The 13,685-nt window shown below is 34.7% G+C and overlaps 1 protein-coding gene across 1 annotated transcript in view; it reads left to right on the top strand.

Annotated features, from left to right (window-relative positions):
* The window catches only part of TMTC2 (transmembrane O-mannosyltransferase targeting cadherins 2), a gene marked incomplete at both ends in the record, with an annotated part of 369,620 nt that overhangs the window by 207,213 nt on the left and 148,722 nt on the right, over positions 1–13,685 (top strand). The window contains one exon of the mRNA XM_084254525.1: positions 1,954–2,068. Coding sequence (XP_084110651.1) covers positions 1,954–2,068 — 115 coding nt within the window. The remainder of the gene's footprint in view (positions 1–1,953; positions 2,069–13,685) is intronic.

The following is a 13,685-nucleotide window of genomic DNA, read 5'->3' as shown; positions in this document are numbered from 1 at the left end:
TATAGTGATGTACATTATGTTATCTATCTATAACTATGTATATACATATAGTGATAGTTGCAGATGTCTCTATTGTGTTTGCTATGTGCAGACACTGTCTTAAACACCATGTATATATATATATATATATATATATATATATAGGCTTATTTAATCTTTATGATGAAATCCTTGAGATACTTATTATTTTTCCCATTGTACAGATGAGTAAACTGAAACATGGAATAAAAAATTATGGAGCAAACTGCAGTTGAAAGTTTTTGTAAGTTTTATGCATTAAAAATTGGTACCTTAGGTCCTCCCTCGTGGTGCAAGGGGTTAAGACGCAACCTATGAAACTAACCACAGTTACTACAGCAGGAGTTCGATTCCCAGCCAGCCAGGGAGCAACCCACATGGCACAGCAGACCTCTCCTGACTCGCCCGCTGCTCCCCTCAGCAGTGTATTTCAGTCAGTCTGCCTGTTCTGCTCCCAACTCTGTCTCTGGTGAATCATCTCAACCCCCACACCTCTGGCCTGTACCCCAGTTCTTGTATGTATAAGTAAATAAAATCTTTTAAAAAATTGTCACCTTAAACTCCTTTCATTCTTGAGATACAGTCAGTAATTTCCCAGATAAACATATTTTTGCACACATAGGAAGAGCTCTAGTTTCACAATTATACACTCCCTCTCCTTTTTGGACAGAAAGACTAGAGAAGCATCCAAGTTTGAGGGCTAGCTTTTTTAAAATTTTATTTTTTCCATCATTTTTCATTTTTGTACAATGTATGCATTTTCATCTTAATTATAGTCCCTGTAAAATTCCCACCCCGCTTTGTTTTGATCCTACTCCCTTGGTCCCCCCTGTAGTGTATATCTGGTTTGTAGTTGCCTGTTGATTTTGAGTCTTGCTTTATTATAATTAAGTTTTTTCCAGAGAGATAGATTTTTAAGAGCCATGTTCTATGTGCAGGTGTTTATGCCTTTCGTTCTCTTTAATTTTGAGAAATCGTGATTATTTTGGGGTGGAGGTGAATAAAGAGCACACTGAAAATATAGATTTCCTAACATGATTATGTGTTGAGAAATAGCTACTGATATTACCACAAATCACTGGTAAGCAGGGTGTAAAAGAGCATTATATCTGGATAAAGTATATGAAGCATATGTCTTAAGGATATGTTTTTTTAATTTTTTTTAAAGATTATTTATACAAGAACTGAGGTACAGGCCAGAGGTGCGGAGGGGTAAGAGGATTCACCAGAGACAGCAGGGAGTAGAAGAGGCAGACTGACTGAAATACACTGCTGAGGGGAGCAGCGGGTGATGCAGGAAAGGTCTGCTGGGCCATGTGGATATCTCTGTGGCTGGCTGGAATTGAACCTGCACTGCAGAGGCTGCGGACAGCTTTACAGTGCTGCACTCAACTGCCTGCGCCACTGGGGAGGCCCAAGGATATGTTTTGATGACTCATAAAGCCTATTTACAATTTTGTTCTTGTTTAGTTATCTTGCTTTTCATCCCTAGTACTTCATGTCACTTATCAAGTTTTCTGAAAAATATTTGAAATATATCTTTCATTTAAATATATCATCATTTTAAGATGATGTTTTATAGTTTCTAGTCATCAAGTATACAATAATTTCAGGCAATGAGAAGCACCTACTGAGATTTGAAAGGCATGCAGTCTTTGTAGTCATGTAGTCTCTTTTATCTTAAGAGAACATCATTCTTAGTCTTATCATGAACTGTATATGTGTACCAGCTATAAGACATAATAACTACTTCAATTTTTTTTGCTGTGATTGTATTTAATTTCCAAAATATTAGCGTATAAAGAAATAACTTTTCTTTCTTAAAAATTTCTTATGAAGGTTTTCACCCTCGGTGGTACTTTCTGTTGGCCTGATATTATGTCATGTATTACTGGGTTGTTGCTAAGCCTGAATACTTCTTTCTCTTCTTGGCAGCATGGGGTAACCTTGGAAATGTTCTGAAGAGTCAGAGCAAAATTTCTGAAGCTGAAAGCGCCTATAGAAATGCTTTGTACTACCGTAGCAACATGGCTGACATGCTTTATAATTTGTGAGTATGCATTACTTTCTCTATTTTACTTCATCTTTGAAACCTGTGGTGAGAAGGACTATTGATTTAACTGCTAACAATGGAAATGATGATAGGTGTTTTTCTGAAATAGTCTTGTAGTTAATCATGCATTGGACATTGGTAACTGAATAACATTTTTTGTTTTAGACAACATAATTGATATCTGTACATATAGATGTATTATAGCTGAATTTTTTTGAAGTACAGTGCTATAAAACTTAAATTTTTGCTTGAATGCTTTCAGTTTTTAAAAATGTTTGTTCTGTAAAAACATGGGTGAATTCAGAAAGTGTCTTATGTATCATACTTTATATGATTGATATCTTGATTGTTATTTATGATAGGTTTTGTGCTCTTAAATATTTTCCTGTGTTGAAATATATATAGGACATGTTCTAAACTAGGGTTTTATCAATTAAAATTTATCATTTTTCTCTCCCCTCTCCAAAGGTCCTGATGATTATATTGGGATAATTTGCATAAATTGAATTAGAAAAATCCCTAGGGGGGAAATTTGTTCTCTTGTATAAATGGAAAGCTCTAGAGGGTACTGTAAGAAGTAAGTGGATAAATGCAAATTAAAACAAAGTCACTTCTTTGTCTCATATTTTTGATACTCTTTTGCTTGTAAGTACTAGAAATTCAGTTTCAACTTAAGTACAAAAGAAAATTTGTAACTCTCATAACTAAAAATTCCTGGGATTGATTCTACATGGCACAATTAGGTTCAGGTACTTGATTATGCATAAGGAATTTATCTCCATTTTGGGACTGTGGTTTCCTCCATTCTCAGTGGGACTGTCTATATCAATGTGAAAACTACCCCTGCCTTTATAGCTTTATGTATATTACATCCTGACTCTTGTCAATCTTAGAAGGAATTGCGATGTCTCCCTTAATCCAGGAGGAAAGTCTTGACCCTTCTGAGGTCATGTGTTTTCTCTTAGAAGAATTTGGAAGCACCTTAAAACTTCTCCTTTGACAATGCCTCTATAGATAGAATGGGGTGTAGGAAGAACAATTCCCTGTAGGAAGTAACCAAGCAAAATAAAATGTCTACTGCTTGGATTTAATGAAACCTATGTGACATTGATAACATCAAACTAACTCGTCGGCTTAATTTTGATATGTATTTATGCTCAATACTTTATACTGGGTAAATTTGAAAACACAGATACAAGGAATTAATAAGAACAAGGAGAATAATATCTAATTTTTTTTAAAGATTTATTTATTTAGATAAGCACTGGGTACAGTCAGAAGTGTGGGAGGGTGAAAGAATTCACCAGAGCCAGAGCGGGGAACAGAACAGGCAGACTGACGAAATACACTGCTGAGGGGAGCAGTGGGCGGCAGGAGAGGTCAGCGTGCCATATGGACCCTCGTCCGGCAGCCAGGGATCGAACTGGCGTTGCAGAGGCTGCAGGCAGCTTCGCAACCCAGCACTCAACCGCTGCGCCACTGGGGAGGCCCAATATCTAATTTTTTTTTAAGAACAAGGAGACAGGATGAACTTAGTTTAACCTTCTGTTCATATATTTACCTTGTCTTTGAGCCTGTAGACTTTAATATTTTTTTAACTTTCCATAAGTTTATTTTTTCATTTTTATTTGTATATTTTTATTTTTTTAATTTTTTTTAAAGATTTATTTATTTTATTTATTTATACAAGCACTGGGTACAGTCAGAAGCATGGGAGGGTGAGAGAATTCACCAGAGCGGGGAACAGAGCAGGCAGAAGACCGAAGTACACTGCTGAGGGGAGCAGCGGGCAGCAGGAGAGGTCTGCGCACCATGTGGGACCCTCCTCCAGTGGCTGGGGAGCTGCTGGGGATCAAACTGGCACTGCAGAGGCTGCGGGCAGCTTCGCAACCCAGCGCTCAACCGCTGCACCACCGGGGGGTGGTGTAAATGTAAAATATAAACTATGTATTTTTACATTATTCATTTTTGTACAGTTTGATTTCTCCTCTCAGGAGTTGATCCCATAAAATTACCATCAATAAGTCACCCGTGAACCATTGCCATAGACTCTTGTGCTCTTCCCTCCCATTTTGATCCCTTTTCCTCCCCTGCTGAATGTGTCCCATTTATAATTTGCCTGCTAGTTTTGCTTTTTGTTTTTTTTTTCCTGGGATCAGGGAAAAAAAAAACAAAAAGTAAAACTATGCATAGGTTTCCCTATTTCCTCTTATAAGTGAAACCATCTGATACTTTTCTTTTTGCTTTTGAGTTACTTCACTGAGCACAGTCCCTTCCAGCTCCATCCATGTTGTTGCAAATGGCATAAGTTTATCTTTTTGATTGCTGAGTAGTACTCCATTATGTATATATGGCACATCTTCTTGATCCATTCATCTGTTCTGGAGATTTAGATTATGTCCATATTTTAGCTATTATAAATAGTTAAGCCCTTAGATTTTAACACTGGGTTCTTAATCACATAACCAGTGATCTAAATTAAGTCATCTTGTGTTTTTTGTGTTAAAATTCCTCTTTTTTCTTTTCACCTGAAATGCCTTCAAGTGGATTCCATTTCCAGTTTGCAAAATCCACAATCCCTGATATTCAGTATTTTGTTGTATTTCACACCACATCATGTATGTGTGTGGGTGTGTCTATATATATTCATCCTTTTCCCTAAAATAATTTGAATTTGCATCTTTTTTTTTTACTTGGCTGAATATACCTAGGTATTCCTACAAAAACTTTTCCTCATGTCCTCTTCATCTCAATAATGCAATATTACCTTATTGTTGATGAATAGTATTTTTATTTCATGAAAAAGAAATTTATCAGTATGATAAACTTATACTAATGTTCTTCATAGGACAAAAACCCTGTCAAAGGACCTCATGCCTTACAGTATGGGATGCCAGTTTTCTTCTAGTCTCCATTCTGTATACATTTTGGGAAAAGAAAGTTTGATGAAAAACAAATACCTCATAATTGAACTTTCATCTCTAGCTACTGGTTAGAATATTACTTACCTGCTGATGTTACCTATTGGGCAAGAGTTGGAAGTAAAAAGAACATCTCTTACAAGAGAAATATATTCAGTTAGACAAATCCACTTTACATATAATTAAGAGCTGAATTTTATAATTTCTTTGTGGATGTATATATAAACTATAAAAGCATATGGATAGAACTTCCCAAATGCTAATGAGAAATCCTTGCTGAAGTATTGATAACTAACAAGGTCAGTTTTTTCTTCCTATTTGTAGGAAATGGGATATGTCATAAATGTCATATGTAATTGCAAAATGTTTGTACTAACATGACTGGATTATTTAAGCAATATTTAACTGTTAGCTCAAATGGAGAGGGTTAAATTCCCCCTGAAATGTTGGCAGTGATTTTGAAGTATTGGATTATGTAACCCATGTTTAATATTAAATGACTTTATTTCAAAATCAGAACTCTTAAATTGATTTTTTATAAAATATTAATAGAATATTCCAAAGTAGATCTTTTATAACTCATAAATATTTTTAGTATCATATGTCCCTAGGGGTAAAATAGAAAAAGCCAAGTTTTCTCATGGACAATTTAGAGATTGCTTGACAAGTAAAAAAAATTTCTTTTGGAGATATGTATGCTATTTTCATTACATACTTTTGTCATATGTACAGAAATTGTGCCTTATTTCAAATTTCAAATTCTGAATGAAAAGGAATGTACTTTACTCAACCTACCCAATCAGTTTACACTGTTAAGCCTCCTTTGTGCAATAGAAGACATTAGTCACATTTTGTATCACATTTTGTATTTTAAAAAGACTCATGTCTTTTTAAAGATATAATATGATTGAAGCCAGAAACTTAAGAACCTATCCATATTAGTTTGCATAAAATGCTTATAGATATTAATGAATTTTATAAGCTTTTGGGAATCATAAGTTTTGGTTAGGTTCTCAACTTTTAGTAACACTTGATGCTCATAAATCTATTTTTTATAATTGTGGAAACAAATTTCATATTGTTAGTACTTTTTATTGGTAATAGGGAGTCTTATATCATTAAGTTTAACACAGCAATTACTAAGAGAAGTACAATATGGCTAGGCATAGGATAATTCTAGGAAGTCAGATTTTTTACATTAATTACTATAATTTTTTCATATTTATATTTTAAAAATATAACTGCCATTTCTAAAGAGAATATCTAAATATTATTCTAGGTGAGGATTTAAGAAAGGGATGATTTAAAAAACTATTAAGCAGAGCTACAAATGACTCATGGTTATATCTGAAGTTTGAGTAACATTGCCTTACAAGATTTTAAAACAGAGGACAGTTTTTTACAGAATTAATTATAGCATTATATCCATGAGATATAGGCAAATAATTTATGTTCTTATAAAATGATAGAATAATGTTAAGGTTTTTCTTTCTTTGATAGCAATTACTTGAATTGCTTCTATGTGCCAAGTTTTCTTCTTTGTTCTGTGCTCAGGTTATCACATTTTGTATTCACATAAAGTCTACAGAATGAGAAAAATGAAACTTAAAAGACAATTCATGTGAGGCTACATGAATAGTAGAGGACTAATGAATAAACATAGCAGCTTATTCCTTAAAAGATCAATAGTTTCTGACAAGTGCAAATAGGGAAAAATAGAAAATTTCAAATATACGTTCTTGAGAATGAAAACAGAAGTATAACTACATATATGGAAGCTTAAAATAACAAAAAGTTATATATATGAAAACCTTCATAAACTAGATGCATTCATGGAAAAATATAAATGATCAATGTTAACCTATGAAGAAGGATGCACTCTGAATCCCAAAACCTTGATAAATTTGAAAAATTTTTTTTTAAAACATTCATTTATTTTTAAAGATTTATTTATTTATTTATACAAGAACCAGGGTACAGATCAGATGTGCAGGAGGGCAAGAGAATCACCAGGGACAGAGCGGGGAACAGAACAGGCAGACTGACGAAATACTCTGCTGAGGGGAGCAGCGGGTGAGAACAGGAGAGGTCTGCCTCACCATGTGGGACCCTCGCCGGCCAGCTGGAATAGAACTGGCACTGCAGAGGTTGCAGACAGCTTCACAGCGCGGCGCTTATCAACCGCCTGCGCCACCAGAGTAGGCCCAAATTGAAAATCTTAATAAAGAATTTTCTTGGACGCCTCCCTGGTGGCACAGGGGTTTAAGTCTCAGCACTATCAAGTGATTGCCAGCCACTGTGGCATGAGTTCGATCCCTGGCCAGGGAGCTAACCCACATGGCACAGCAGACCTCTTCTCTCTCGCCCTTTGCTCCCCTCTGCAGTGTATTTCAGTAGACCCACCTGTTCTGCTCCCCACTCTTTGTCTGGTGAATCCTCTCACCCTCTGTATCTCTGGCCTATACCCCAGTTCTTGTATTTATAAATAAGTAAAATAAATCTTTTTTTTTTTTTAAAGAAGAATTTTCTTTACAAGGAACCAAGTAAAAGTGTTTTATGTGTTCTACCTAATTAATCTTCAGTGAAGTGATATTTTTTGCACTCGTTACATTTCGCATCTATTTTTGTGATGCTAGATAATATTGAAAGCAAAAAGTCTAAAAAACTAGAGGATGACATTTAAAAAGAACCCAAAAAACAAAACAACTAATAATAAAATAATAGAGCCACATCAGGCCAAATAGACTTATGTACATAAATGCAGATGCACATCTTAATGTATACATATGTCTGAAAATTAATATAATGAATACAATAGCATTTGAAAATTAAAATTCCAGTATCAGATAGAATTTATGGTAGAGTACTCAAAATTACAATTCAATTACTCGTTCAATTTAAAAAGTCAGATGAGGAAAAATATAATCATTTCTAGAAATGCCAAGATTTTTGATTAACATCCGTCTCAGAGAACAAAATTTATACATAAACTAGAAATAAATGAATACATCTCAAAAATAAAGACTATGTCTGAAGTTAATAGCAATATCGTATTTAATATTTGAGCATAGTTGTAATTTACATTCATATTCAACTTCTTGAGATAGTGGTCTTTGTGTCTCCTCATTGTTAGAGGTGTGACAAAACATAGAAGATCCCATTTTTCAATGTGAGTGTGAGTGATGAGATCGGTAGTGGTAATCACATTCTTTGAGTTGTGTAAATATATATATATATATATATATATATATATATATATATATCTTTATCACAAAGCAGTTCTGGATTATAAAGAGCCTTTTTGAATAACACATCTAGCAAGAAAATTGCATTTTCTGAAACACACATTTATATTAAGATTGGTTTGTATATTAGTTTTCTAGGGCTGCCATATCAAAGTAGCACAAACTAGATGACTTAAAACAATGGAAATTTATTCTGTCATAGTTCTGGAGGTTAACAGTTCAAAATCAAGAGATGGAAGTGCCATGTTTCCTCTGAAACCAGTCGGAGATTTCCTTCTTTGCCTCTCTCCTGTGGTTTGCTGGCATTCTTTAGAATTCCTTGGCTTGTAGCTGTGTAACTCCAACCTCTGACTTTGTCATCACCTGGTATTCTCCCTGTGTGTCTCTGTCTTCACATTTTATAAGAATACCAGTCATACTGGATTAGGGGCCCGCCTATGTTAACAGATAACATCTGCCATAACCTTATTTTCAACTAAGATCATTTTCTGAGGGGGCTGGGGTTTAGGACTTCCCATATCTTTTTTTCTTTAAAGATTTACTTATGCATATAAGAACTGAGGTACAGGCCAGAGGTGTGGGGGTGAGATGATTCACCAGAGACAGAGTGGGGAGCAGAACAGGCAGACTGACAGAAATACACTGCTGAGGGAGCAGTGGGCAAGACAGGAGAGATCTGCTGTGCCATGTGGGTCACCTCCCTGGCCAGGGATTGAACTCATGCTGCAGAGGCTATGGATAGGTTAACAGTGCTGTGCTTAACCCCTTGCACCACCAGGGAGGCCTTCCATATCCTTTTTAAAATTTGAATTGAGACAACATTGGTTTAAAACCTTGTTTGTAACCTAAATTAGGGACCAGGAAAAAGGCTTGTTATAATAAAGTAAAAATCAAAATCAATAAGCAACTATAAACCAGAGACACACTGCAGCGTGGGGGGGGGGAAGGAGGGAGTAGGATCAAAACAAGGGGGAGGGTGGGAATTTTATGGGGACTTATAACCAAGATGAAAATGCATACATTGTGCAAAAATAAAAATGATATAAAAATATATATATAAAATAAAACCTTGTTTGTGTTTGGAGGTATAGGATCTTCCCCTGCAATTCAGGTATTGTTACCATACTTCACCCACCACCAAGCCACCCATAGTCTAGCCCCCTAGTACATTGTGCTCCCTTCCCACTTTCTTCTTATCTTTCCTTCTCCTCCACTGGTAGCCTCAGTTCTATAGTCAGCGCTCTAGGGTCATTCTTAATTTGGCTTTACCCTGCAGCACTCAGCATCCATATCTTCTACTGCTCTATCTTCACCTCTGAGCTTTGCCATCTCCATGTTTTGACATGAACATTTCCACCCTGGTGGCTCCTTCTCCGCCACCAGCCTCGCCCACTTTTTTTGAGAGACACAGTTCAATCATTCACCTAGTGGGAACTTCAGTTTAAGAGAGCCTAAGACAGTGTTTCATTTTTCCATGGTGATGGGGATCAAGTAAAATATTCCTCTGTGGAGGTAATATTTTGCATAGAATTTCAATAAATTTATAAATCTCATAATGTCAAGTGTGTTTAAGAGGAAATAATTTAGATGGGCTCAGCAGTGAGGGAAATGTGAGCGACTGAGTTGTCACCATAGATCCAGTTCTAATGAGAGGTATAGTCGTTCATTCAGGGATAGATTTTGAATAGCTTTGAGAGGTTAGAAGGGGCAGAAGTTATAGACTAGAAGCGATGAGACTACCTGACATGGAGCTGACTTCTTGTAGCCCTTGTTCAAGTGTCTTGGGGGATTCCAGACTGATGTCCCAAAATAGAGAATTTACGAGAAGCTATCAAACAGGAGTGATGGGAAGTGTTTGGCATGAAATTTGGGTGAAATTCCTTTGGCTTGGAGTCACTTGGCTCTGGATACCTAGCTCATCTGACCCTTTCTCATTCCTGGATAAGGTAGGACAGCTTCAGCTCCCTACCAGTTTGCATGGCAAAATTAAGACAACACAGAACATGTACTTTCGTTTTGTTTTATTAGGTAATTTTCAGCAAACAAACCACAAAATATATCTTGTTTTAAAATTCCAAGCAGTACCGAATATGACATAAAGCATAAAAAGTCCCTGTTACTGCATCGCTTATGTCCCTTTTCCTGTCTAGTATATATCCTTTCACTTTTATAGGCATTTATACTTACAGCTATATATCTAAACTGTGCATGTTGCTTTATGTAGATATGTATATACTTTTTTCCTGCTTATATGCATCACCATTAATTTTTATCTTATTTTTGTTTATGTAGTTGTGTCATAATTTGTATGACAGCCTATGCTTTAATTAATGTCATTTCTATTGGCGCTGTTACATAGACAGTATTAACAAATGCCAAATGGGATTGTTTCAAGGATATGTTACATCATCATCCATTTTCCTAATTACAAGTGGAATTGAGTAGTTTTTCTTACATTTATTGGCTCTGTGCAATTTTCCTAAAGAATGAATTTTTTACATCCCATGCTAGTTTTCTGTTGAGTAAAATTTTTTTTATTGATTTGTGAGGTTTAAAGTAAAATGCCTCCACACACTTATTTTTTATATACACAATTATCTATTTTTCAAATATTTTCCCTAGTGTTTGTCTTTTTACTTTTCCTATGAAAATCTTCATTGTACATAAGATAAATTTCCATACAGATAAAAAATCCATAGGTTTTGCACAGAGTTTAACCTGCTTCTTGGACTGGGGGATAGTGTTTGGGCACAAAGAATACTGACAGACTAGTATTTAAAAAATAACTGTATATTTAAAAAAATTTTTTTAAATTATTTTGTTTAAGTTCTTAATCTTCCCTGGGGAAAGAGAAGAGAGAGAGAGCGAGAGAAAGAGAGATACTATATATATATAAGCTAATTATTTTTAAGTAAGCTAATTTTTTTTTAAAGATTTATTTATTTATACAAGAACTGGGGTATAGGCCAGATATGCGGGAGGGTGAGAGGATTTACCAGAGACAGCGTGGAACAGAATATGCAGACTGATGAAATACACTGCTGAGGGGAGCAGCAGGCAGGAACAGGAGAGGTCTGCTGTGCCATGTGTGACCCTCGCCGGCTGGCCGGGATCGAACTAGTGCAGCAGAGGCTGTGGACAGCTTCACAGCATAGCGCTCAACAGCCTGCACCACCAGGGGAGGCCCTTAAGCTAAATTTTTATTTAGACATGGGTTCCTGGTTATGAACTTTTTTATGCCAACAACAAAAGAACAAATTATTTTATTTTATTGTAACATCTACTAAATTTTACATTTTAAAAGCAAGTTTCCCATCCAGAATACCCATATTTGTTTTCAAATGCTTGATCATTCTTACCTATTTTATTTCTTTTGTGAACTTGATCATAGCCTTGTTAAGATCAAGGTTAGAAGCCAAGTTGGGGTTTTGATTAGTTATGCAGTGATTATATATTAAATTGAGGAGAACTGACATTATTATGCCTTGAAACAGCCTTTCCAGATACATGTATTTCTATGGTTAATCCAATTTTTAAATTTTCCTTCATTAAATTTAAAATTTTTGTTCACAAAGATCTCGTATTAGAGATAGATTCTTAGTGTTTTTAAAATATTTTGCTAAAGTGAACTGGATCCTTTTTTCCTCATTACATTTTATACTAGTTATTCTCAGTTATTAATATTTTAGTTTTCTAGATATGACTGACTTCCAGTTTTTGTTGTTTCTGTTAATCAGGCATATATCTGATTTTTGGTTAAGGTTCTTTCATGGAGTTTTGTCAGCTTAAGTAAGACTTTCCTGGGAAGATTTCTCAATACTATTCCTATGCTCAGAGTTGGAAGTTAAATACCCTCTCAGATCTCAGGAGAGCAACTACATACTTGGCTTTTTAAAATCTGGACCATAGTTACATTTGTGAAACTGTGTTCCAGTAATCACAGGGTAATCTCCAGGGAATACTTTGGCATAATCTCTTCCTGGTACCAATTAAAAGTCAGGCACATGGACTTTAAATTGTGTATATGATGATAAATTAGTTAATGAATTAGCTATGAATATATTGATTAATAAATTAATGAATAAGTTACTTAACTAATGATTAATAAACCAGTAAATCACTAATAAATGAAAATGAATCAACAAAGTTCATTAGATCACAGTACTCTGACCTGTCCATTACATATAGCTGATGCACTTTTTTCTCCACTCATGTTTCTGACCATGTGCACTTACGTGGCTCTTCATTTATAACTTTTTTCTATCATGTATATGTATGAAAATGGTTACCATGCAGAAAACATAAGAGTGTAAAGTTTCCTCATGAAGATTATCATTATTTTTTTACATACTGATAGGGGGTAAATATTCTGGAATATATCATCTAGTTTCAGAGCTTGAGTTCTTTTTCTCTTTCTCCTCCCAAACCCTAGAAATATTTTCTTTATTACAAACATATTAAAATAATTGGTTAGAGAAAATAATGGATATGTTACTTAAGTGAATAAACAGCCAAAGGATGTTTCAATAAAATGAATTTTGATAGTTTTTATTTGTTAATCAGAAAAATTTAAATAGAAATCAATAAGTATAAAATTCAATTAAATTTTGTTAAGTATGGAATGTTTTATGGTTCTGAAAAATATTGATATCTCTTTAAAAATTCTTTTGAGTTTTAATTGGCTATACAATTGACTTTTGTTCATTGAACACATTATTTAGATCTGCCTTTCAGTAATTTTAGATTATGAGTGGTAGACTTACTGTAATATTAACCCTTGCTATAAGATAAATAAATCAGCTGAGCATATCAGTCTAGTCTTTACTGAGAATACTTTTCAAAGTAAAAATAAGTGATTATTTAAAGTAGGGCAAATTAACTACACTTACTTTCACCAGCCACATATGCATTTGTGCATGTAAATTCTTGAAAATATTTTTGCATTAAATTATCTGTTCTCGAGTTTAGACCATGATATACTATAGTCGAGAAATTTAGCCAAGTCTGTCTTGTCAAGATGCCTGAATAGATTAAGCCAAGAAAATTGCTATATAATGTCCTGGCGTCTGTAGAATGAAAAAAAAAAAAGGAAGTCCAAAATGATTTTAAAGAAAAGCTATAGTTACAGTATATCCAGAGCAATTACTAAAAAAAAAAAAAAAAAGCACAAGATGAAGCATTTTCTATTGCAGGCTTTACTGTGTTAAGCATCCTATGTAATTATTAGTTCAAATTACAAGTTGTAGGTAATATGAGAGCTTATCTGATAGCATTCACTAATATTCAGTAAGTTTTTAAAGTTGTTCTGAAGGAAGAAACTGGATCTTTTCTCATGCCTGTTACATAGTTGGCGTGTTCAGTCCCAGGGAGACCTACTTATATAACAAAAACATAGAGAGGGATGAGACTGTTCCTATGTGTTAATGTTTTTGTGGCATTTCTTCCACT

The sequence above is a fragment of the Talpa europaea genome, assembly GCF_964194135.1.
Source record: "Talpa europaea genome assembly, chromosome: 15".
Classification (NCBI taxonomy): Eukaryota; Metazoa; Chordata; class Mammalia; order Eulipotyphla; family Talpidae; genus Talpa; species Talpa europaea.
This window is presented reverse-complemented; position numbering and strand designations above follow the sequence as displayed.